General features: G+C 45.6%; 1 protein-coding gene across 1 annotated transcript in view; it reads left to right on the forward strand.

Moving 5' to 3' along the window:
- Positions 1-25,968, forward strand: part of LOC309552408 (uncharacterized protein) — a 171,797-nt gene that overhangs the window by 332 nt on the left and 145,497 nt on the right. The window contains exon 2 of the mRNA XM_082253358.1: positions 25,386-25,617. Coding sequence (XP_082109484.1) covers positions 25,399-25,617 — 219 coding nt within the window. The 5' untranslated portion in view covers positions 25,386-25,398. The remainder of the gene's footprint in view (positions 1-25,385; positions 25,618-25,968) is intronic.

Here is a 25,968-nt window from a genome sequence, read left to right on the forward strand (position 1 = left end):
ATAAACTGCAGAATATGTGTAGAAAAATTCCACTGCCATCATTCAGATACGAATCAGATTATAGCAGCATGGGCAGCACAGTGGCTCAATGGTTAGCACTTCTGCCTTGCAGCATCGGGGTTCAAATCAGAACACTACTTTCAATGAGTTTGCATTTTTTATCTGTGCTTGTGTAGGTTTCCTCTGGATACTCTGGTATGCACCCACACTCCAAAGACAGGCTGGTAGGGTACCTGGCTTCTGTGTAAATTGGTCTTAATGTGTGTATGTATGCTGGTGTGATAGGGACCTTGGACTGCAAGCTCCGGGCCATAGTAAAATGACATCCTCGGTTGTAAGTGGAATACCAGGGTTATGGCTGCAGCAATATTCCATAAACCCAGTATTGGTTTTTTTTCAGACGGCCGCTGGATTATTTTTAGAAGCAGGAAAAGGGTCGCCCCCTCCTGCCATTTTCCAGTGGTTCTTGAGCTCACCTGGATGATTGGTAGCCTCTGGGAACTGATCTGCCGGTTGCAGCGGCTGCCCACAGAGCTTACCTGAGGAAAGATGGCCTCAGATAAACTCTATGGTCTAGGAGGCCCAGAGCAACATCATGATTGCACTTCCAGTTCCAGTCTGATGTAGCGATGCCATTTATTTTAAAGTATAAGTGCCCGTTCACACTACCGCGGCACGACTTCGGGGGCAACCTGTGATTGAAGTCAATGCAAGTCGCTCCGATGTTGCCCCGAAGTAGTACAGGAACTATTTTCTAAGTCGGAGCGACTTGAGTCGCTCCTATTAGAATGGTTCCCGTAGCACAGAATGGACTGCGACATGTCAGGCTGACAAGTCGCCTGACAAGTCGCGGTAGTGAGAACCGGGACTTAGAGTAATGTTTTTTTTTTGTTTTGTTTATCTATTGTAGAGGAGAGATGTGGGGTCTTATATCCACAGATCTCTTCATAATGAGGGCTTGTCATGCTGTATTGTTATCGCAAGGGATGTTCACATTTCTTGCAATAGCAATAAAAGGGATTACATTTTTTTAAAGGGACAGTGTAAAAATAAATAAAATTAAATAAAATAAATAATAATTTAAACTTATTTTTAAAGCATAACATGTTGGGTATCTATTTACTCAGTATAACATCATATCACATCAACAACATATTGTGATTTTCTTTTTTAATTCATTAAAGTGTATTTTTTCCATAAAAAAATTGCATTTGGAAAATCGCTGTGCAAATACTGTGTGACATAAACGATTGTAAGGTCCACCATTTTATTCTCTAGGGCCTCTGCTAAAAAAAAAAAAAATGGGGGGTTCTAAGTAATTTTTTAGCAAAAAAACACATATTTTTACAAATATAAGAGATGTGTCAGAATTGCCCTTATGTAAAGTGCTCCACAAATTGTTGGTGCTATATAAATACCTGTAAAAATCCAAGTTTAGAGTGTGCACCTGTCTACTCTTGTTGTATCAATCTTAACATTTTTTGCCCTATCATGTAACATTTGGGCAAGGTATGGGTTTTAAGTTGACAAGGTTTGGAAAAGTAAGGCAGGTCATAATAGAATTTTTGTAAAATCTTACCGTAAAATTCTTTTCTCTGAGTCCTCTGACAGTCGCCGCCCATTCATACAGTCTTCACGATTGGGTATTGGCCTTCTCCGCAGGAGCAAGATAGGCAGTAATTTTGTTAATACAACAAACATTAACAAATAGACACACCCACAGGGGGCCGTCCCTCTGGCCTATATCCTCCAGCCAGTACCACTCTAATCCAGGTATGTATCAAGCAGTCCATGAAAAACCGTCAACCCCAAAGAGAGGGGCGGGGGCGGCGACTGTCAGAGGACTCAGAGAAAATAATTTTACGGTAAGATTTTACAAAAATTCTATTTTCTCTTACGTCCTCTGACAGTCACCACCCATTCATACAGTCTTCACGATTGGGACGTCCCAAAGCAGTGTAGATGTGAGGGGTGAGGAGACACAACCTTAAAATAGGCAGCACAGCACCCAGGTCAGAGAAAAAACTGAACAGAACCAGTGGGGTAAGTAAAGCTCAACAGGAGCTAACCCAGGAAAAAAATGAAATAAACCCCACGACTAAGAGACATTAAAAAAATAGTATGCCTCTTTAAACCACTGCCGCACTCAAAACCTTGCGTCCAAAAGAAGCATCCGAGGATGCCAACACATCAAGTTTGTAAAACTTAGAAAAGGTGTGTAAAGATGACCAGGTCGCCGCTTTGCACACCTGAGCCACCGATGCCTGGTGGCGAAAAGCCCAAGACGCACTAACTGCTCTAGTGGAGTGCACCTTAACAGGGAAGGGAGGAACCTGACCCTTAATCGAATAGAAATGCACAATTATCTGTCTTATCCATTTGGAAATGGTTGCCGCAGACGCCCCTGTACCCTTCCGAGGTCCTTCAGGAAGGAAAAACAGACAATCCGACTTCCGGAAAGAGTCCGTGGCGGAAAGGTAAACCTTGATCGCCCGGACCACGTCCAAGGAATGCAAGGCAAATTCCTTTGGTTGCTTAAGCTTCGCACAAAGCGAAGGCAACACAATATCCTCATTGAGCTGGGAGGCTGAAACCACCTTAGGAAGAAAAGACTGATTTGGTTGCAGGACCACTTTATCCTTATGAACAACCAGATAGGGGGAGCGGCAAGACAGAGCCGCCAACTCAGACACACTGCGAGCAGATGTGATCGCCACTAGAAAGGCAACTTTCTGTGACAACACAGGCAGAGGAACCTCTCTGATGTTCTCAAAGGGAGGCCGTTGGAAATCGGACAGAACCAGATTCAGGTCCCAGGGAGGTAAGGGAGCCTTCCTCGGGTGAGCCAGATGACGCACCCCCTGAATAAAGGTGCGAACAGGGGCGTACCAAGGGGTTGGCGAGACCGGCGCCCGCTAGGGGCGCAGGCCGAGGGGGGGGGGTGCAAAAAATCAATTGGCAGTGTTAGCACTATTAGCGATTTTTACACCCTCCCCTCAGCCCACGCCCCCGGCGCCCCCTAGGCAGTGTGAGGCTCCATCAAGAAACCCCACGTACAGTACACAGGGGATGCTCGCGGCGCACCTCCCCCTCACAATCTGCTTATGAGTGCCGGAGTCTCAGCATGACACAGACATCGGACGGGCGCCCCCCTCCACTCCCCTCCCCTGCCAAGACTGGCAAAACAGCAGGGAGGGAGGCAAGCCTGCTGGCTCTGTTACGAGAGGAGAGTAATGAGGAGACGGAGCACGGATCCATGTCCCGGGGATGATCTTTTCCTATTCACAGTCATAGCACCTGGTTGCATGACTTTAAGGTAAAGTGTATTGCACTGAGTTAGAGGGGAGACAGCCTGAATAGGATTGTGCACTTATAGCTGCTTCGATGCTTGTTCCCAGCCACAATAAAGCTTTGCTAGTGTGTGACCTCCGTGACCAAGAAATCAGGTCCAGTCTGCTCCTGGTCATCTTGCTGAAAGGTACTTTACTATCACACACACCTTCCAGCAGATAGGGACTGGTACATGGGGGCACAAGAGGGAGTGCAAACAGGTCTAGGGCTCTCTCTGTCACACCCCCTCTCTCTCTCTCTCACTGTCACCACGCTCTCTCTCTCTCTCTCTCACTGTCACCCCCCTCTCTCTCTCACTGTCACCCCCTCTCTCTCTCACTGTCACCCCCCTCTCTTTCTCTCTCACTGTCACCCCCCTCTCTCTCTCTCACTGTCACCACCCGCTCTCTCTCTCACTGTCACCCCCCTCTCTCTCTCACTGTCACCCCCTCTCTCTCTCACTGTCACCCCCTCTCTCTCTCTCTCTCTCTCTCTCTCTCTCTCTCTGTCAAAACCCTTTCCCTCTCACTGTCACCACCCTCTCTCTCTCTCTCTCTCTCTCTCTCTCTCACTGTCACCCCCTCTCTCTCTCACTGTCACCCCCCCTCTCTCTCTCTCTCTCTCACTGACACCCCCTCTCTCTCTCACTGTCATCCCCTCTCTCTCACTGTCACCCCCTCTCTCTCACTGTCACCCCCCTCTCTCCCTCTCTCTCTCTCTCACCCCTCTCTCAATTCAATTCTCTCTCTCTCTCTCTCTCTCTCTCTCTCTCTCTCTCTCTCTTTCACCCCTCTCTCTCTCACATCCCTCTCTCTCTCTCACACACCTCTCTCACTGTCACCCCCCTCTCTCTCACTCCTCTCTCTCTCTCACAGTCACCCCCTCTCTCTCTCTCACTGTCACCCCTCTCTTTCTCTGTCACATCCCTCTCTCTATGTCAAACCCTCTCTCTGTCACCCTCTTTCTCTTTGTCACCCCGTTCTCCCTCTGTCAAACCCCTCCTCTCTCTCTCTCTCTCTGTCACCTCCCCCTCTCTCTCTTTAACCCCCCTCTCTTGCTGTTCACACCTGACACAATGTTTGCCCACTGGAGAGCTCTACACTGGGCCAACACGGGACAGATTCCCAGGCACACACAGCATAGGAATAATCTATCCCTGCCTAGGTATGCTGATCCCATACGATACATCCATATTACCTCCATATACCCGAGCACAAATGGACAGTGAAGTTCATTTACTCTTGGCTTCCCATAGAGCAGACCAGTTTTATTAGCTGGAGACCCTAGGCACGCCTCTGGGTGCGAATTAAGGAATTAGATGCCAAAGGGCGCTGAAAATAAATGGCCAAGGCCGACAATTGGCCTTTGATCGTGGTAAGTACCAGGCGCTGATCCACCTTAGTCTGTAGGAAGGCCAAAACCCTCACCACTGAAAAGGAGCGGGGTGAAGACCTTGTGACTCACACCAGGCAAAATGTGCCCTCCAGGTGCGATGATAAATATTCCCAGAGGAAGCTTTTCTAGCTTTTAGCAAGGTAGGAATGGCAGCCGACGGGGTACCCCTGTCTCTCAAGACTTGGCTTTCAACCGCCAAGCCGTCAAAGCCAGCGACTGTAAAGCAGGATGGAAGATCGGTCCCTGAGACAGAAGATAATTTCTTAGTGGCAGCCGCCAACCATCTGCACAATGTCCGCGTACCAAGACCGACGTGGCCAGTCTGGAGCTACCAGAATCACCAGCATCCGTTCCGAGGCTAACCTGCGAAGGAACCTGGACAACATTTGAATAAGGAGGAAAGGCATATATCAGCCGATACCGATGCCATGGCATAACTAACGCATCTGAGGCATCCGCCAGAGGATCGCGATATTGAGCCACGAACCTTTCCACTTTTTTGTTGAGACGGAATGCGAACAGATCCACGTCCGGAGACCCCCACTGGATACACAGAAGGTGAAACACCTCCGGGTGTAAGGACCATTCCCCCTAGTCCAGGGTCTGGCGACTCAGATAGCCTGCCTACCAGTTTTCCACACCTGGAATGTGGACGGCCAAAATCGCCGGAACATGCGATTTGGCCCAAGACAGAATCTCGGCCACTTCCCTGGCCGCCTGGGCACTCCTGGTGCCCCCCTGATGATTGATGTATGCCACTGCTGTGGCGTTGTCCATCTGCACTCATACAGGGCAGCCCTGAATCCGAGCCGGCCAACGGAACAAACAGAGCTTGATTGCCCAGAGCTCCAGGACATTTATCGTTAGGGAGAACCCCTCCCCCGACCACATCCCCTGGGCACAAATCATGCCCAGAAGTTCACCCCAGCCCGACAGGCTGGCATCCGTGGAGAGCCCCGTCCACAATAACGGCCGGAAGGACTTGCAATGTGTCAGAATCGGTGACTGGAGCCACCACAAAAGATCCGATCTCACCTGGTGGCTTGGAGAAATCCTTCTGTCCAAGACTGAGGATGCCTGTCCCCCCTGGTAAGGACCTCTGCCCTGTAGCAGAGCCAACACAGAAGCCAAAACCTTGGTGAACACCCTTGGAGCTAAATAGAGACCAAAGGGCAACGCCTTGAACTGGTAATGCTCCTCTGCGATTGCGAAGCGGAGATACCACTGATGACCCTCGTAACAAGGGATGTGCAGATATGCATCTTTTAGGTCGATGAAGGCCATGAATTCCCCTGGACTTAGAGATGCCACCACCGACCGGATGGATTCCATCCGAAACTTCTGTACCCGCACGAATCAGTTCAATAACTATAGGTCCAAAATCGGACGCACCTTCCCCTTTTTTCTGGGCACTGTGAACAGATTGGAGTAAACCCCCCGAAACCTGTCCCACGGAGGGACCAGCACGATGACCCCTTGGGCGAGAAGATTTTGAACCGCCCGTTGTAGATCCCAGAAACGATCGGGAGTCAGATGGAGATTTGATGGAAAGAATCTGTCTGCGGGGCAAGATCGGAACTCGATCTTGTACCCTGAACGAATGAGCTCGCAAACTCACCTGCCCTGAATGTCGGACAGCCAGGGCTCGGGAAAACAACCCAGACGTCCCCCTTCCCCTGATATGTGTGAGGGCGTCCCTTCAGGTAGGGGTGGACTGGGTTGCTCACCCAGCTTGACCCGTTTTGGGCTTATCCGCCCAAAATTTCTTGTGACCACTGGAGGCCTTGAAGGACTTACCCTTTTCCTGTGCCCCAAAGGCACGAAAAGACCCCCGGTTAGTCTTAAAGGAGGGACCCCGCTTAGCGTAGGGAGATTTACCTTTCAAGACTTGAGGCAAGAGAGTACTCTTACCCCCAGTAAGCCCCTTTGATCAACTCATCCAGAGAGTCACCAAAAAGACGATCCCCTGCATAAGGGACGGCAGACACTGTCTTTTTAGAAGCGTGGTCGGCCGACCAGCTTTTCAGCCAAATAATGCAGCGGATTGCAATCCCGACCGCAGATAGACGTGCGACCAAAGGAGCCTCGTCCAAAGCCGCGTCACACAGGTACATTAAGGCCTGTGCCATTTGATCCAACATGTCCAGCGCAGCAGCAGAAACCGACTCTGCTACCAGAGTGCGCCTAAGCACCTTGGCCCATTCTGTGATAGTCTGAGAGACCATCACCGAGGCAAACACCGGCTTCAGCAGGGAACCCGCCACCATGTACATGTGGCGGGAAAGCGTTTCCACCCATCTGTCCGCCAGGTCCTTAAACACCGGGAAGTTTTCCACGGGCATCAAGGTGGATTTATTCAGTCTGGAAACAGTGTGGTCCACTTAAGGAACCACAGTCCAGCGAGTATCAACCGAATCCGCAAAGGGATAACGGTACTTAAATCTCTTAGCTACTACCAGCGTCTGCTTAATGCGACGCCATTGGTCATTTACCGTTTCCTGAAACTCCTTTGGACAAGGTAAAACCTGACCCAATTTCAGGGCCTTGCGGGTCCCAAAGAAAACCCGCTTACTTGCCATGGAGGGCTCATCATCAAGATTTAAAGTCTCCTTAACGGAGCTAATAATTGCGTCTACCGCAGCGCGGTCACGTGCTGTCCCAGAGGAAGAATCCTCCTCTTCCACATCTGACTAAGAAAACGGGGACCACTCAAGGGGGACGTCGCCCGTGGCAACCAATTCAGGCTCTGAGTCAGAAGACTGAGAGGGCATAGGCCGTTTCTTTGTAACTCGGTCAAACATCAGCAGATCAACTTTTGACGCTTAAGTCTCAAGTGCAGCAGATGAAGAGGCTAAGGGAGTGGGATCAGGAGTATCTGAACCACCAACTAGGTCTGTGGGGAATTTACTATCCTGGGACTCCATATTAGCAAAGTGCAAAAAAATGACACTGGCCCTTTAAAACGGTGGTTCCCACGGACCCCTATCGCAAACTGCACTGCAGGTGGAGACCCTTCTCTTAACTAAAGCTAAACTGACAAAAGAGTGCTAGCAGAAAAATAGCCAGAGAAAACCAGTAAAATCCCCCCACAGTGTACCTATACTTGCCACGCTGCTTTTAAGAAAGCTGATTATAAAGAGGAAGTGACCTCATGCCCCTAGAGGCAAAAGCCAGACCTGAGCCACAAAAAAATGGTGCCTGATAGAGTCAAATGGAGGAAAAGCACTTTGAAAATGGCCACTGCCCAGACAGGACATCCCCCCACACTAAAGATGGTGCCCGATCGGCGCTGGCAATGATGATGGAAAATGGCCACTGCCCTCACTCTGAGGCCAAGCAGCCACCCCTTACCAAACATGGCGGCCGGGCGAAACAGCGCCAAACGCCGCAGAAAACACCCACACTGACCCCCACGGGGATCTGCACAGAGCATCCCCGGGGAGAAGGAAGCCCCATCACCCCCCCCCCCGGTATGGCGGTCTGCACCACAGGAGCGCCCCCACAGGGAAGGTAAGACACAGGGGGCCATCCTACGGCCATGAGGGGGATATTACAGCAAACTTTACATGTACCGCCATCCCCAGAGTGGGCCCACTCAATACCCCTTCAAAAACCTGTTCCCAGGGACAGAGGGGTAGTAGTACTCACCATACACCGAACGTGGGCACCGCTAAGACACAGGAGACCTCCCACCTGGGTGGGGGTGCCGTCAGCCAGGAAGGATGCTAGCAACCCCGGGTGTTCTGACGTTGAGACATCCCAGCAAAGATAGAAAAACTTTGCAGGCTCGTCCCCGCTCCTAGGGGCACTGTCGTTGCGAGGCCTGGGCGTACCAAAGCCTGCGACGCTCGATGGCAGACTGGGACTCCATAAGGTTCTATATTAACCAGTACGAGGCCCAGTTCTGCTTACGCTTGTAGTCCTCCAAATTCTGACTAACTAGCGTAGGTGAGAAAAAATAAAAAGCTATTCTTAAAAGAAAAAAACACTTATCAGAAATAAAACAAGAAAAAAAACTGAGACACTAGGTCCCAGCAGGGAAAACCTAGCCTACCCCTGACGCTAGGCAGCAAAGAAATGGATTAGAGTGGTACTGGCTGGAGGATATAGGCCAGAGGGACGGCCCCTTGTGTCTAAAAGTTAATGTTTGCTGTATTAACAAAATTACTGCCTAGCTTGCTCCTGCGGAGAAGGCCAATACCCAATCGTGAAGACTGTATGAATGGGCGGCGACTGTCAAAGGACGTAAGAGAAAGATGATTTTCTTTTCTTTCCTGCAACAAAGAAAATAGCTCAATTCCCCCATCAACAAACACCTAAGGGTTTATGTCATAGTTCAGTCCTAAAACCCTTCACAGGAGGTTGTTAGCACTGACTTAATTAAAATCTATCACAAACATATGCAGTTTAATCCCTTCCCACCGATTGCACACATACTCTATATGCGGCCTCACCGAAGTGGGGCCGCATCTATGCCGCACTCCCAGCACAGAGACTGGGCTCTCACAAAGAGCCCTGGGTCTCGTACTAACAATCAGTCACTGTGAGCCCGCCCTTTTTTTTTAATTCATCTTCTGAATAAAGAGAAAGGTACATTGTAGCTTTCCCTTCTTGTGGGAGAGGATTCGTAAACAAAGCAAAGTGTGTAAAAAAAAAAAAAAAAAATCAAATAAAAAGAAAGAATAACAAATAAAGAAGAAACAACAAGATCAAGGTTTGCAAGGGTTAGTGTTAGGATCAAGGTCAGGATCAACGGTCAAGGCCAGGGTCAAAGGTCACAGTCAACATATTTTGAGTAGAATTTAAAAACATTTTTTTCTAAATTGATATCAGTGTCAGTTACTGCCGTTTCACACTGTTCCGACTTGTCAGGCGACTTGGACAAGTAGCGGTCCATGCTGTGCAATGGTTCCTGTTCTAATAGGAGCGACTCAAGTCGCTCCGACTTAGAAAAAGGTTCCTGCACCTTTTTTTGCAAAGTCGGAGCGACTTGCATTGACTTCCATTATGTGAAGTTGTTGCAAGCCGCGCCGAAGTCGCGGTGCACGGGCGAAGGCATTAGTCGCCCGAAGTCGTGTCGGATCAGTGTGAACCGACACGGGTAGTATCAGTGTGTTTTAGACAGGAAAAGAAAGTACAAAATTTGCTACCATTTACCACCAAAAGAGAGCCCACATTTTCCTAAAAAAAAAAAACAAGGTATAATTCACCTGGATACACTAAGTAGTTGTGACGCTATGTACAATTTTACTAACACATGTCGAAGTTGCAAAATTTGGCTTAGGCATTTAGATTTGTTTTAGGCATGAAGGGGCTAAACTGAGTAATGATACAAGAAGGTGAAGATAAATGCAAACCTTAGATCTCATCTCTGTCTACTTCTAAACATATCAATTAGCTAGTGAGATTGTTGATTATATTAACGAAACAATAGGTACACCAAATCAAAGTTAACATCTACATATAATTCAGCTACCTTTATCTCTGAAGTTATTATTTTGGCTTGTAGATTTCACTGGTAACTGCTGATTGTGTATTCCTAAAAGACAGTTTATCAGAATTAGGAATAATTGTTCTATTCTCCAAGACTTTGATAGGGAGGTATGTTCCATGGAGGATCAATTCGTAGAGAGAGGTTATAATAAATTATCTATTCGGAGAGCGCAAGTGAAGGTTAAAAACATGTCTAGAAGTGATCTATTGGTGAACTCCCCCCATAATAATAACTATACCTACAAGAGTATATCCCATCATTGTACCAAAGGGAGATGTCTTGTCTATCTGTCTGTTGTCTTTTCTATATCTTACAGAATTGAATTTCAGGAAATGAGACTCTATGTGAAGGATTACTTACCCATTTTCCACAGCGTCATTGCAAACAAGATTTGTATTATATTGAGCTGTGGGACAAGATTTGTGGCCAGGAAGGCTCACACGTTAGACCAAATGCTTTCACCTAATTTATTCACCTTTGTTCCCCATACTGGGACTTGGCTTCAAACCACTGGTGTCTATAAGTGTAATGTCCCCCCCCAGATGTTCAAGCTGCAGATATATAGGCAATGCTTTTGTGGTTACTTCATGCACTAATAAGAGTTCTTTTTCTATCAGTTAATCAATTATCACACTAGGCATGTGGTATATATTATCACGCTTTGCCAGGTACAATATGTGGCTCAGACAACTAAACGTCCGTGTGATCAGATGCAGAATCGTATTTATAATTTACTGTAAACATGCACCAAAAGTTGAATGTTGCCAATCACTTCATTAGTTTCCACGCTTCAGATCTATATCATGCTAATCATTCTGAGGGCTGATAAACCAAAAAGAAGAGGTGATCAGGGTTCAGCCCTGAAAAAAAGGGAGGTGTACTGGAACTATTCACATGCTCAAAAACATACCCCTAGTGTTTTGTTATGGATATTGCAGTCACTACACTACTGCTAAAAATCTTCTAAAAATTGTTTTTACTTATTCATATTTTATTTTTATTTTCGTTTCCACCATGTTTTTACCATTGAGTAATAATAAAGTGATGTTTAGGTCTTAGTGCACTCGCTTGCGATTGAAACTCTTTTTTTCTTTTTGTCATTGTGATTCTGGTCTCAAGCATTGGGTTCTCATGTGTTTTCAATGATTTCTCATCTATTTGGGGTGTATACATTTGTAGCAAGGTTTCCAGGCCTATGGCCTGATGTGGGTCTGCCATTAGTACCGGTAATCTCTCCAGCCCATGTGAGCTGTGACCCTGGGTGTAACAACTGAAGCAGCGACAACTCCGGCATCTTTGTTTGTGTTTTTTTTTTTAATAAAGGGGATGGAAGAAGGGAATGAGTGGGATACTCCATGAGAATTAAACTAAATACAATTGGGACTTCACTTCTGAAATCCCCGTTGGCGCTCACTGACACTGAGAACACTCTGTAGAACAGAAGAAGTGCTGAATCCTCGACTTATAGTCCAGAAGATCCAAGACTGAGAACTGTAGAACTCCTGACACTGTTGTACTATGAAAGTCATTGAATACTTTCCCCCGCCTGGCACAGCTTGAGGTAGTATATAGTAGAAATCTGTATAGCTGTCACTTTAACCGACACAATCTGTGCAATTCAGGGCCCAAACTGCAGGTGCCCCCTTTAACCTTGAACTCTTCAGGGTCCACTGACTATGTACCCCCTCTGTAGCTTCAGGGTCCTCAACCTAGGTAAACCCTTTGCAGCTAGCTGACACTGGATCCCAGAACCTCTTCCGGAGTGGTCCTCTCTAACTTTAGGCAGACCCCCAGGGGCAATCCTCAGTACTCACGACCTGTGTAGGCTTTCCTGGGACTGGACCCCTCTCTCTCTCTCCGCAGACTCACGGCACACCAAATCCCCTCAGCTCAACTCAGCACTCTCTGGACTCTCAGGCACCCTGAGACATTTGCCTTCCTCAGACAGGAAGAGAGACAGCCGCACTCTCCTTCCTGGGACTCTGCTTCCGCCAAAGACCCCGTGCCACACACTTCCCCCCAAACTTATACCCTCTCCCAGAATCCTTTGCAGCATAATCTGCCTTCTGGGGTAGTTACAAGCTGGACTGTATTAGAGACAAAGGAGGCACCCAGAGTGTGAGACTACTGTGTCCTGTATGGACGGGACACAGAACCGTCAAGAGACCCGTTGGAAGTCCAATTGGTCTCAAGCTGTAAGTAGGGAGCCACCGCAGCCAAAACAGTACTACAATAAACAAATGGAAGGGGCCATAGAGGACCCCTTGGAACAGCTGCAAGAAGGGATGCTCAAACCAACTTGGTGAAATTTAACGAAAAAACTTTATTAAGGATCAGAAATGACACATGGTCTAAAAATACCCCGTCTGAGGGGGACACATTGCAAATATCAGCAGGTATGATGAAAATAACAGAAAACATACATGATACTTAAAAAAAATGACACACATTCACAAAGCCGGCCACACACACACTCCGGAAGATCAAGACAGCAGAGACCTGAGCAGACCGCGTACATTCCGAATCGGAATTTGTGAACGCAGTAAGCTCAAGGATCTACTGACTGGCATGCCACAGTATAAAAAATCATCAAATATAGTGATGGACCAAGGTGGTTACACCAAATTACAAGGGATCATTACCATCATTGATGTTGTCGTTATAGCAACTTGATTCTACACGGCTGATGCGTTGATATCAAAAAGTCCTATCATGGACTAAACAATACATAAAGAAATTCCAATATTATACTCAGTAGTAGGCTAAACCGTGACACTGAAATTATGGATACCAATAGACTCGGAATTTCCAAAATAATTTCACCATTGGGAAGAAGGTGTCTGAGGGAGTGTCTGCATACCGAGTATGTTGAATAAATATGGAAGACCAGTCCCGTGATGATCAAGGGCAAATATGCTATTCAAGGGGGTATGATGCAGTTCCTCTTGTATGTGGGGCAACAGTGTCAGGCCGACAGACGTTCCTCTGGGGCAGAAAGTCACTTGCAGTATTTAAGAAATGGAGGTGCGGGAGCAGGGGAGAGACGCAGTGCTATGTGTGTACTGCGCAGGCTCACACCATGGTTAGGCTGAGTCCCATGGGGGTGAAATTGACCATGGGCCAAATTATGGCCTTCCGCTGGTTGGCATAGATATGCTGTATGTCCACAGGCAGCCTGGTGGTCACAGCCTTTTCTCTATCCCCTATCGGTAAATAATTTAATGCTCACCAAGCACTTGGGATCTTTTATCGAAGGACTTCTGCTCGTTTTCCTCGGGTAACGTTTAGATGGAGGCCCGGCATGAAGGTACAGCTTCGGCAAGCCACAAGGAAACAGCGCGTTCCAATTTGAAACCGGATTCCCGCGCCGTGGATAGGAGCCGGAGCGCATGAGTGGCTCTTCCGGGTTGTACGGGGCCGGCGTGTGACGTCAACGCGTTTCGCGTGCGTGACGCACGCTTCGTCAGGACGTCATTGGATGGTTTAGGAGGTGAATAAATAGGAAGATAACGTAATTGGTTAGTGCCAACAGGTGACAGCATTGCAGACACTCCTCCATCACCACCTCCTGCCTCAATTAAAAACCGGATGGAGAGTCTCCATCTTGTGGTAAAACAAAGGTAATGCTCTACAGTCTTCATCTACAGTCAATTATGGCGTGGCTCCAGGGCTACTACCGGCAATCACCGGAACTTCGATATCCCAATTAGAGATATAGGGCCAGTCCCTGGTCAAACGACATGGAACTCTTAGTCTCCGATTTAATCATTAGGCAATATCACCGCTATCACATTCCAAAGCTCCCTATACCCCGAACGCTGCCACTAGTCACATTATGGCAGTAATAGTGGGTAGGGAGTACATATGTAATATATACCGTGAAACTGTCACAAAGTGAAACAGATGCAAAAGGCAATGGTGGAGCTATTTAGATTCAAGCTAACTTCCGCTGTCAACCAAGAGTCTGCTGGGCATCCATTAGTGGACATTATTTGAAGAATTTTTCCACATTTTTGTTACTAAAGAATCTTGGGCCATGCTTTTGTACAATGACCTAGATCATATAGAAAAAGATATTTAGATATTCAGAACGGCCCATAGTTTAACAGTCATAAATTTAGATGCTCAGTAGAATCATCTTGGTACAGAGGAGGCGGGGACAGCTTGGAACAAACAGCTGCTCATACAAAGGGATTCTCCCAAGGTTGGCCCAAGGATATCGGTGGGATAAATTAGTATAGGCTAATCACATTTAGGGTGAAGAATGTTTAATCACTATCTATTATGTTATTGTATGGCCCAATTTAATTATCATAGTCTGCCTAATTTAACACCTTATAGCCCACCCATAATCCAAGGGCTGAAGTTGATTTCATATGTCTATGGCTCGAGGAATATGCTGAGGCTCATGTCAGTATTCAATCCCCGAGGTGTCAACGTATTTAAACGGAAGATGCATGCTTTCTCTTCCTTTAAAAGGACTTTATCAAAGTCACCTCTTCTGGGTGATATTTTTAAGGCCCAGAAGCCCATTACCCTAAGGCCTGTCGGATCACTGCTGTGTTTTTCAGCGAAGTGTAAACCGATGGGAGTCTCTTCCTTAAGGCGTACGCTTTTGAGGTACTCCCCTATTCTGATACGCAGTTGTCTTTTGGTCTTCCCTACATACATTTTGTGACAGGGACACTTTATTATGTACAGAACTCGAGAGGTAGAGCAGTTTATGAAGGACTCAACTTTGTACGTCACTTTAGATTGTGAATCAGTATAGGTCTGTGATTTTATTACGTGAGTACAGATCTGACAATGACCACACGGGTACATTCCTTTAAGAGGTTGTAATTCAGTAAGCCAATTAGACTTAGTAGTATGTGTAAACTCAGAATGCACTAGGTGGTCATTCAGATTTGTAGCCCTTCTAGCCGTTAACAATGGACGTGGTCCTACTATGTTTTTTAGTAGTTCATTATTTAGTAAGACATGCCAGTGTGATTGAAGGATTTGTCTCACCTCATTCCACTGGCAGCCATATTTTGTGATTAGGCGTGGTAAATTAGGGTTCTCTGATTTTGATTTTGTTTGGCTCAGAAGCTCTTTTCTATCCCTGACTGCCGCTTTTCTTCTTGCTCTTCTGATCATCCGGTGTGAGTATCCTCTCTCGCGAAATCTCGCATAGAGCTCTCTAGATTCCCGTAGGTAATCTTCACCGGATGTGCAGTTACGTTTTATGCGGAAAAATTGTCCCACAGGGATCCCCATCTTAAGGCTGATGGGATGATGGCTGTCGGGCCTTAGGAGGGTATTGGCAGCTGTTGGTTTGCGAAAGGTAGTAGTAGTTAATCTTCCATCTTTAAGCTCGATATTTAAGTCAAGGAAGGAAAGCACTTTCCTATCAACCGTATAGGTTAGCCGGATGTTTCGCTGGTTGGCATTAAGTTCCGACATAAACTGCTCTAGCTCAAGAGGTGTACCTGCCCAGACCATGAGCACATCGTCTATGTACCTCAGCCAGGTCAAAGCATGGCTGAGGTACATAGACGAGGTGTACACCACTTCTTCCTCCCACATGCCAAGATGTAGGCAGGCATACGACGGTGCCCAAGGGGCTCCCATAGCCGTTCCTCTAATTTGCTGGAAGAAGTTGTTAGAAAACTGAAAGACATTATTTAGCAGGGAGAATTCAAGTAATTCCAAAAGGAATTCGTTCTGTGGGCCTAGTAGTGGGAATTTCTGTTCCAGGAAGTGGTATACTGAAAATAAGCCCCATGGGTGGGGGATAGAGGTATAGAGTGACTCAACGTCTATACCAACAAGCAGAACTCCAGGGGTAAACTCAAGATCTTGGATCTTGTTCAAGACGTCCCCCGTATCTCTCACATACGAGGGAAGGTCGAGGACAAGATCCTTGATCAATGAGTCTAAGTATTTACCAATCCTGTCCAGTGGGCCCCCACAGGCAGACACTATAGGTCTGCCCGGGGGGTCCACTGGATTCTTGTGTATCTTTGGTATGACATAAAAAGTGGGGATGTTATACTCTCGTACCTGGAGATATTTTTTCTCCTTGGTAGTAATTAGTCCAGCTTCATAGGCGAATTGAAGTTTTTCATTTATATTGTAAACTAATTCAGGTAGCGGGTTGTGTTGGAGTTTTTTGTAAGTGTTGTCATCTGATAAGAGATGTTTTACTTCTCTCTCATAATTATCAGCAGTTAACAACACTACATTACCTCCTTTGTCACTTTTTTTGATGACTATGTCACTGGCCTTTTTGAGGTCACGTAACGCAATTCGTTCCTCCCGTGTGAGGTTGTCGGAGGTCGGAGGAGAGTGAGTCCCAGTTTACCCGTTTGAGGTCTTCTGCAACCAATAATAAGAAGGAATTCAGCCATTTGTTAGCACAGAATTTGGGCATCTTGGTAGAGCGTATATAGATGTTACTTTTTCTTAGATTGTCGCCATTTTTTAGGGGACTCCTCCTCCTCCGAGGATTCACCGGCCCCACCCATGGGGCTTATTATCAGTATACCACTTCCTGGAACAGAAATTCCCACTACTAGGCCCACAGAACGAATTCCTTTTGGAATTACTTGAATTCTCCCTGTTAAATAATGTCTTTCAGTTTTCTAACAACTTCTTCCAGCAAATTAGAGGAACGGCTATGGGAGCCCCTTGGGCACCGTCATATGCCTGCCTACATCTTGGCATGTGGGAGGAAGAAGTGGTGTACACCTCGTCTATGTACCTCAGCCATGCTTTGACCTGGCTGAGGTACATAGACGATGTGCTCATGGTCTGGGCAGGTACACCTCTTGAGCTAGAGCAGTTTATGTCGGGAACTTAATGCCAACCAGCGAAACATCCGGCTAACCTATACGGTTGATAGGAAAGTTCTTTCCTTCCTTGACTTAAATATCGAGCTTAAAGATGGAAGATTAACTACTACTACCTTTCGCAAACCAACAGCTGCCAATACCCTCCTAAGGCCCGACAGCCATCATCCCATCAACCTTAAGATGGGGATCCCTGTGGGACAATTTTTCCGCATAAAACGTAACTGCACATCCGGTGAAGATTACCTACGGGAATCTAGAGAGCTCTATGCGAGATTTCGCGAGAGAGGATACTCACACCGGATGATCAGAAGAGCAAGAAGAAAAGCGGCAGTCAGGGATAGAAAAGAGCTTCTGAGCCAAACAAAATCAAAATCAGAGAACCCTAATTTACCACGCCTAATCACAAAATATGGCTGCCAGTGGAATGAGGTGAGACAAATCCTTCAATCACACTGGCATGTCTTACTAAATAATGAACTACTAAAAAAAATAGTAGGACCACGTCCATTGTTAACGGCTAGAAGGGCTACAAATCTGAATGACCACCTAGTGCATTCTGAGTTTACACATACTACTAAGTCTAATTGGCTTACTGAATTACAACCTCTTAAAGGAATGTACCCGTGTGGTCATTGTCAGATCTGTACTCACGTAATAAAATCACAGACCTATACTGATTCACAATCTAAAGTGACGTACAAAGTTGAGTCCTTCATAAACTGTTCTACCTCTCGAGTTCTGTACATAATAAAGTGTCCCTGTCACAAAATGTATGTAGGGAAGACCAAAAGACAACTGCGTATCAGAATAGGGGAGCACCTCAAAAGCGTACGCCTTAAGGAAGAGACTCCCATCGGTTTACACTTCGCTGAAAAACACAGCAGTGATCCGACAGGCCTTAGGGTAATGGGCTTCTGGGCCTTAAAAATATCACCCAGAAGAGGTGACTTTGATAAAGTCCTTTTAAAGGAAGAGAAAGCATGGATCTTCCGTTTAAATACGTTGACACCTCGGGGATTGAATACTGACATGAGCCTCAGCATATTCCTCGAGCCATAGACATATGAAGTCAACTTCAGCCCTAGGATTATGGGTGGGCTATAAGGTGTTAAATTAGGCAGACTATGATAATTAAATTGGGCCATACAATAACATAATAGATAGTGATTAAACATTCTTCACCCTAAATGTGATTAGCCTATACTAATTTATCCCACCGATATCCTTGGGCCAACCTTGGGAGAATCCCTTTGTATGAGCAGCTGTTTGTTCCAAGCTGTCCCCGCCTCCTCTGTACCAAGATGATCCTCTGTACCAAGATGATTCTACCGTTCTGAATATCTAAATATCTTTTTCTATATGATCTAGGTCATTGTACAAAAACATGGCCCAAGATTCTTTAGTAACAAAAATGTGGAAAAATTCTTCAAATAATGTCCACTAATGGATGCCCAGCAGACTCTTGGTTGACAGCGGAAGTTAGCTTGAATCTAAATAGCTCCACCATTGCCTTTTGCATCTGTTTCACTTTGTGACAGTTTCACGGTATATATTACATATGTACTCCCTACCCACTATTACTGCCATAATGTGACTAGTGGCAGCGTTCGGGGTATAGGGAGCTTTGGAATGTGATAGCGGTGATATTGCCTAATGATTAAATCGGAGACTAAGAGTTCCATGTCGTTTGACCAGGGACTGGCCCTATATCTCTAATTGGGATATCGAAGTTCCGGTGATTGCCGGTAGTAGCCCTGGAGCCACGCCATAATTGACTGTAGATGAAGACTGTAGAGCATTACCTTTGTTTTACCACAAGATGGAGACTCTCCATCCGGTTTTTAATTGAGGCAGGAGGTGGTGATGGAGGAGTGTCTGCAATGCTGTCACCTGTTGGCACTAACCAATTACGTTATCTTCCTATTTATTCACCTCCTAAACCATCCAATGACGTCCTGACGAAGCGTGCGTCACGCACGCGAAACGCGTTGACGTCACACGCCGGCCCCGTACAACCCGGAAGAGCCACTCATGCGCTCCGGCTCCTATCCACGGCGCGGGAATCCGGTTTCAAATTGGAACGCGCTGTTTCCTTGTGGCTTGCCGAAGCTGTACCTTCATGCAGGGCCTCCATCTAAACGTTACCCGAGGAAAACGAGCAGAAGTCCTTCGATAAAAGATCCCAAGTGCTTGGTGAGCATTAAATTATTTACCGATAGGGGATAGAGAAAAGGCTGTGACCACCAGGCTGCCTGTGGACATACAGCATATCTATGCCAACCAGCGGAAGGCCATAATTTGGCCCATGGTCAATTTCACCCCCATGGGACTCAGCCTAACCATGGTGTGAGCCTGCGCAGTACACACATAGCACTGCGTCTCTCCCCTGCTCCCGCACCTCCATTTCTTAAATACTGCAAGTGACTTTCTGCCCCAGAGGAACGTCTGTCGGCCTGACACTGTTGCCCCACATACAAGAGGAACTGCATCATACCCCCTTGAATAGCATATTTGCCCTTGATCATCACGGGACTGGTCTTCCATATTTATTCAACATACTCGGTATGCAGACACTCCCTCAGACACCTTCTTCCCAATGGTGAAATTATTTTGGAAATTCCGAGTCTATTGGTATCCAAAATTTCAGTGTCACGGTTTAGCCTACTACTGAGAATAATATTGGAATTTCTTTATGTATTGTTTAGTCCATGATAGGACTTTTTGATATCAACGCATCAGCCGTGTAGAATCAAGTTGCTATAACGACAACATCAATGATGGTAATGATCCCTTGTAATTTGGTGTAACCACCCTGGTCCATCACTATATTTGATGATTTTTTATACTGTGGCATGCCAGTCAGTAGATCCTTGAGCTTACTGCGTTCACAAATTCCGATTCGGAATGTACGCGGTCTGCTCAGGTTTCTGCTGTCTTGATCTTCCGGAGTGTGTGTGTGGCCGGCTTTGTGAATGTGTGTCATTTTTTTTAAGTATCATGTATGTTTTCTGTTATTTTCATCATACCTGCTGATATTTGCAATGTGTCCCCCTCAGACGGGGTATTTTTAGACCATGTGTCATTTCTGATCCTTAATAAAGTTTTTTCGTTAAATTTCACCAAGTTGGTTTGAGCATCCCTTCTTGCAGCTGTTCCAAGGGGTCCTCTATGGCCCCTTCCATTTGTTTATTGACAAGCTGGACTGTGTCCCCTGATTGGGTTTCCCACACTGCCCTATAAGAATCCTCTCACAGGAGCCAGTGGGGATAATTCTCCCCTAAGCAGGCACATCTGGAAGCCCTGACACCCTAGCTAAATAAATCACAGCCCTGCTGTTAGACAGACAAGGCCCACTATACATTTACCTAGCACCTACCTCTAGGGTGCTATACATTTTTTTTTGGTTAAAGGGTGTATCATGTGTATGGCCATTTTGGCTGCATAGGACCATATATAGTAGTTTAGCTTGCCCCGGTGAACTATGTTGCATATCACAAATTGTTGTCCTGCAGGCTGGTCATCTCGTCGTTAGGTGGCAACACAGTGATTCTCATCCTTCTGTCTGGATAACATTTCTTTATGGCTGATGATGCTATGTAACCATGGGTTACATAGGGTTCTCCCACATACTGCCTCAACTATTAAGCTCACATGAGCTTGAAATGGGTCTGAGGGACCTCTGCTGCAGATGGAGAGAAGAACTGAAGCCATCTCACACTATTTGGTTTTTAGTTTGGTCACCGTAAGTCTGCATCCTGAGTGTGATCGGCAGCCATTTTTTTTTGCTGTTCGTGTATTGTTTCATTCATGCATATGTGCAAAAACCCTGCCAAGTTTATTGAATTAATTCTTTACCACAAGTTATATTCGCACATGTATGCATGCATTAGGATAACAAGATTAATCTGATAATATACTTGATATATTTTGTATACATTATGTTTTTATAAAATTTTACATTGTTGATGTTTATAATGGCAGTACCGTTTTTACGTATTCATTGATCCATAAAACTAGCCAAGAACCTTGTCAATGCTACCCCAGTATTGACCCTGCCTAAAAAGGAAAATTTTATACAGTACTTACCTGATGGTAATTTTCCTTTCCTAATGCATAAGCATGACAGCATACACATATGGGTATAGGCTGTGCCCCTCACCCAATCATGACTGGTTATACTATATAAATGAGTCTCCTCCCCCAAGGCGGCATTCTAGTAACTATACTCAAATGCAAAACCCCCAAGGGAGGGACCTGTATGCTGTCATGCATATGCATCAGAAAAGGAAAATTCAAGCATGACAGCATACATGTATGGGATGTAGCACGCCAACAAAACCCATATCCTTAGACTGATTTAGAACTCCCTTAGAACTGAAGTCAACTCCCCTGTTTCCAATGTTACTTCATTAACTTTGTAATAGGCTAAAAAGGGTTTATAGTATATGAACCTAGTTGGTATCCTGTAAAAATAATTCTGGACCTATGAATTTTGCCCATGAGCACGGCACCTGTCTGATAAAGTGGACTCTGTACTGGATTGATGGATTTATCTTTGCCCTATAAGCCCCCTAGGCTACTTTGACCCGAGATGATGCCATCATCCTAGTGGACAGTGAAAGTCCTCTTCTAATACTGCCAGGCCTAAAGAGGCCACTGTCTGACCTTCTAGAGAAGGGCCACTTCCATATATTTCTTCCACATCGAGTCCACTACCCAAGCTTGTGGTGACTTAGACATTTCAGTTTGGACATGCTGGAAGGTCTATGTCCTGTTCCAGCTGCAAGGATACAGACCTTTGTATGGAGCTGGAGAAGAAAAAACTAGATCTATTTTGTTTGATAATGGTAGCAATAAGGTAGTTTACCGCTAGACGCTTGGATATCTGAAATCCTTCTCCCAGACGTGATAGCCTTAGAAAATATAAATAGGAAATATTGAGGAAATCTTGCTCAGAAGAATCGAGGAGTGGGACAACCTTCCCAACACTAGTTGCACTGCAAGTTCTAAGAGGAAAGAACAATCTGTACAGGCCTTTCGGAATTGGTTTACCAAGATGTGCGGCGGTCCTTGGATCTCAGGAAATGACAACCTGACCAAGACTTGACTACCGCTTAATCCCTTATCTCAGCTTACTTGCAGACATCTTACTCTTTACAGTGAGGAGAAGAGGATTCCATCCTAAAATTCTGCGAGGTTTCCCATGTTCTAGTATACCTGAAGTTTGTAGCAGGTGTCCTGGCTTTCGCAGGGTTTCAATTACGGTGAAAGGTGAGACCCCTAGATGAGCCTTCCATACATGGTCTCCCAGCTGCTAGATTTAATTTGGCTGAATATGGATACACTTGGCCCCACAGTGTAAGGTCTGAAATCTCAGGAAGGAGAATAGGAAGTTCTTTGGCCAATGACTGTACTTGAGGACATCGCGGCCTGCAAGACCACCAGGACATTATTACCCTCATTACAGCTGGACGACTACTTATCCTGATGGGGAGCTTGGAGACCACTGTGTCTGGTGGCTATATAGGCTAACCTGCCGACCCAACTGGGTGTTAGTAGATCCACTGGGAAGCTCCTTTTTGCAGGAATAACTTCCATTCATGACCATAGAGGTTACTGTCAGCTTGAGATTCATTGAACTGCTTGTTGGTCTAGGGACACACAAAGAACGATGATATGAGACAAGTTCTACTGTTTGCAAACCTGAATGGGAGATACCTTTGACAAAAGTTTAATAATGTTGTATACCTTCTTGCCATGAAGATATGCGATTACCTTTACCGACTATTTGGAGCAAAACTGAGGCCTCCTAGGCTGTGCTGCCCAATCGACTTCAACCCTTGGGAATCACTGCACTCCTGATGTTAGGCCCTACGTCCTCCATTGGCATATGTCATTGACCTTGAGCTAGGAGGTTACTGAGGTGTATACCAAGAAATTAAAAAGATTGTGATGATTGGTATGCCAGGAAGCTGATGAAAGCTGAAAAGATTAACTATCTTTAGCCACCACCAACGGGACTTGTCTCATATGTGGGATCATCTTCTCTGGTGGAGTAGGAAGCAAATCTTCCATTACCTTAGAAGGTCAGATTATAATGTTCTCAATCTTCCAGTGAGTCCAGCCGACTGCATGGATTACTGCAGACTACTTCTCGATCATTTGAGGACTTGCCCCAAGTGAGAATCGAATACGGTCACCTTCTGTGAGGGAAACTCTACAGTATTCTCCTGGGTGCCCAAAATATCATTATTATAATGAGATGAGTTGGCCTTCCCTAGCTGATGATCCGTCCAAATTTGATCTGAGTCGGATTCAGAATTTGCCAGGACCTGATTATGTCAAGCCACCTGCAGGCTGTCTTCCAGCTATGGAACATGTTGCCCTTGCTTCCGCAAGATGGCCACTACTGGAAGCAATGTTCTGGAAAAATGTATTGAGTATGTGGAAAGGCCAAAGGTTGTTGATTGGACCTGAAGTAAAACTGTCAGAAGCATGGGTGTACCGAAAAGCGTATGTACACATCAGCTAGATCTAGAGAAAACTACAGCTGCTTTATCTAATGGTTTGAATGATTGTTCTCAATAACTTCATATGAAGTTTTGGAGTTTGATTCTTCATTCGATTTCCTGCCTAAATCCTCTTTTTGACTAAGAACACTGGATCGATGGCTCACTGTTAGAACAAGTTTTGGTAACATTTGCTTAAAGCTTTAAAGAACTATAGTGGCAATTAGAGGAGTTGGGGGAGTGGAAAGAAAACCCCAATGACTTCCTTACTGCACAGTCCCTAACGATCCTAAGCCTCCTCTGCCCAAATTTGCGATAATTCCTGCAATAACACCTGGGCAAATTTGAGTGAAAGGAATTTTGCTGCTCCTAGTGAAGAGCAGACTTGGATTTAGGCGACCAAAGGAAGATGATTATGGATCTTTCAAAATCTTCTATAGCTTTTCTCAGGCCTTGTCACCAACTTTGTTCTGAGCCTAGGTGACTAGCCTAAGGGATTAGTCCCAAATCTAGACATCACTGATTCCATCTTGAATAGGAGTGGATTCACTTTAGAAAGAGGCATATGCAGTCAGTGGGTTAAGCCATAGGGCTTGACTAACCACACAGAATACTACAGGAACAGCATACTGCATCGCTGGTCACTTAAATTCCACTCAGGCATCGCATATCACAGAGACTTATTACTGGTCCAGTTTGCCTTCAACTCTTCTGTATATAAGGCCACACATTAGCAGTACTGCAGACAAAACAAAACCTGCGAGGCATTAATGAAACAAACAGAACTATAAACAGAAAATTATTCTACTTTGGCAGCCTGACATATTAACAGCATAATAATCATGACAAACCATGGCAGCCTATGGTTTAGCTTACCTACCTGTGCAGCACACATCCCTAACTGGATCTAAATTGATGGGATAGGCTCGATTACTGAACATGTGGCCACCAATACACCCTCAGGCAGCCAACTGGTGCTCCCGGTCGCTACTACCGTGAACTGGAAGTTATCCCGACGCCATTTTGCTGCTCCCTATCGACCACAAGTCTGCCTGGTGCCATCCCGATCCACACATCCATCTGGAAAGGGCAGCCGGCAGTACAGCCACAGGAAGTAGGCAAGGCGCCATCTTGGAAGGGGGCAGTCGCTCTAACAACAATGCTAGCATTTTGCAAAGGAAACAAAACATGCACAGAGTACCAGAGTAACCAAATAGTGTGTGGGGCCACAACTCACCAGGGAGGAGAGACTGGATCAGTCCCAACAAACAACAAGGTAGAACTGTTTGACCTGCATCCAGAAACCAGTATCCTGCACCCCGGTACCTGGACCTGGGGGAGGCCTCCCTTGTATAGGTGGTTTACACCCGAACAGAGGGAGCTTTGTCACAGGAGAGAGGCTGAACCTGTGCGGCTGGCCAGATGAATCCGGCAAGGTGAGGGAAAAAATAAAGATCTTCTTTCCATAGTTATAACCGGTTGAGCATTTGCAGAAGAAAAAGAGAATGCCGCCTAGGGGTGGCGACTCATTTATATAGTATAACCAGTCCTGATTGGGCGAGGGGTGGAGCCTATACCCATACGTGTATGCTGTCATGCTTGTGTCAGGAAAAATTAATTCACACATTATCTAATGGGAATTAGAGTCTATAGTAATACAAATGCTGTTGTTGTTTATGCTGTTGCAGTCTTATAGCTTTGATACATTTAGTTACCTGTGATATAACTTGTATCACAAATGTATTTAAAAGTATTTATTTATTTCAACAGGTATCAAAATATCTCCTCAGATTTTGAATACATTTTCCCTTTTGTTTGAAGAATTAAGTCCAAAATGGGGACTGGGGCTTCTAAGAACCATTCAGTGGAGAAAAAAAGTGTGAGAGACAATATAGATAGATCCACTGAGGTACAAAATGATTCAGCATCCACCCTTGCTGATACTACTGCAATTAGACCACAGATTGAACATCTGAAAATGGAGGAAAAAGAAGTTTCAGAAGACGTTGAACAAATGCTGCAACCTTTTCAAACACTAAATGATTTTCAAAAGGTACACTTTATAACTTTTTTTACACAGCAGTAACAATGGTAAAAAATATGAATAAAGTACGTAATTTGTAATAAAAGAATGTAAACACTCATACAGTAATCACAGTAGAATATTCATCACAATAGTGGTCCTTTACAGCAAACCATTTTTAAACATTTAGGCCTCAGGCACACTTTTTGCCTCTTAATGCCCCTATGTGTCAATGCACATGTAGGCGTGTTCGAGTCCCCATGTGCCTGATCTCACCAGAAAGCCGACACTGCACTCTGCTAATCACAGGCAGTGAGACATTTCCCGAATCTGCCGCTGCACAGACACACCCATGCCCATCTCTAATAGACATTTAGAGGT

This window comes from Pelophylax lessonae, assembly GCF_965119305.1.
Source record: "Pelophylax lessonae genome assembly, chromosome: 4".
In the NCBI taxonomy this organism is placed as follows: Eukaryota; Metazoa; Chordata; class Amphibia; order Anura; family Ranidae; genus Pelophylax; species Pelophylax lessonae.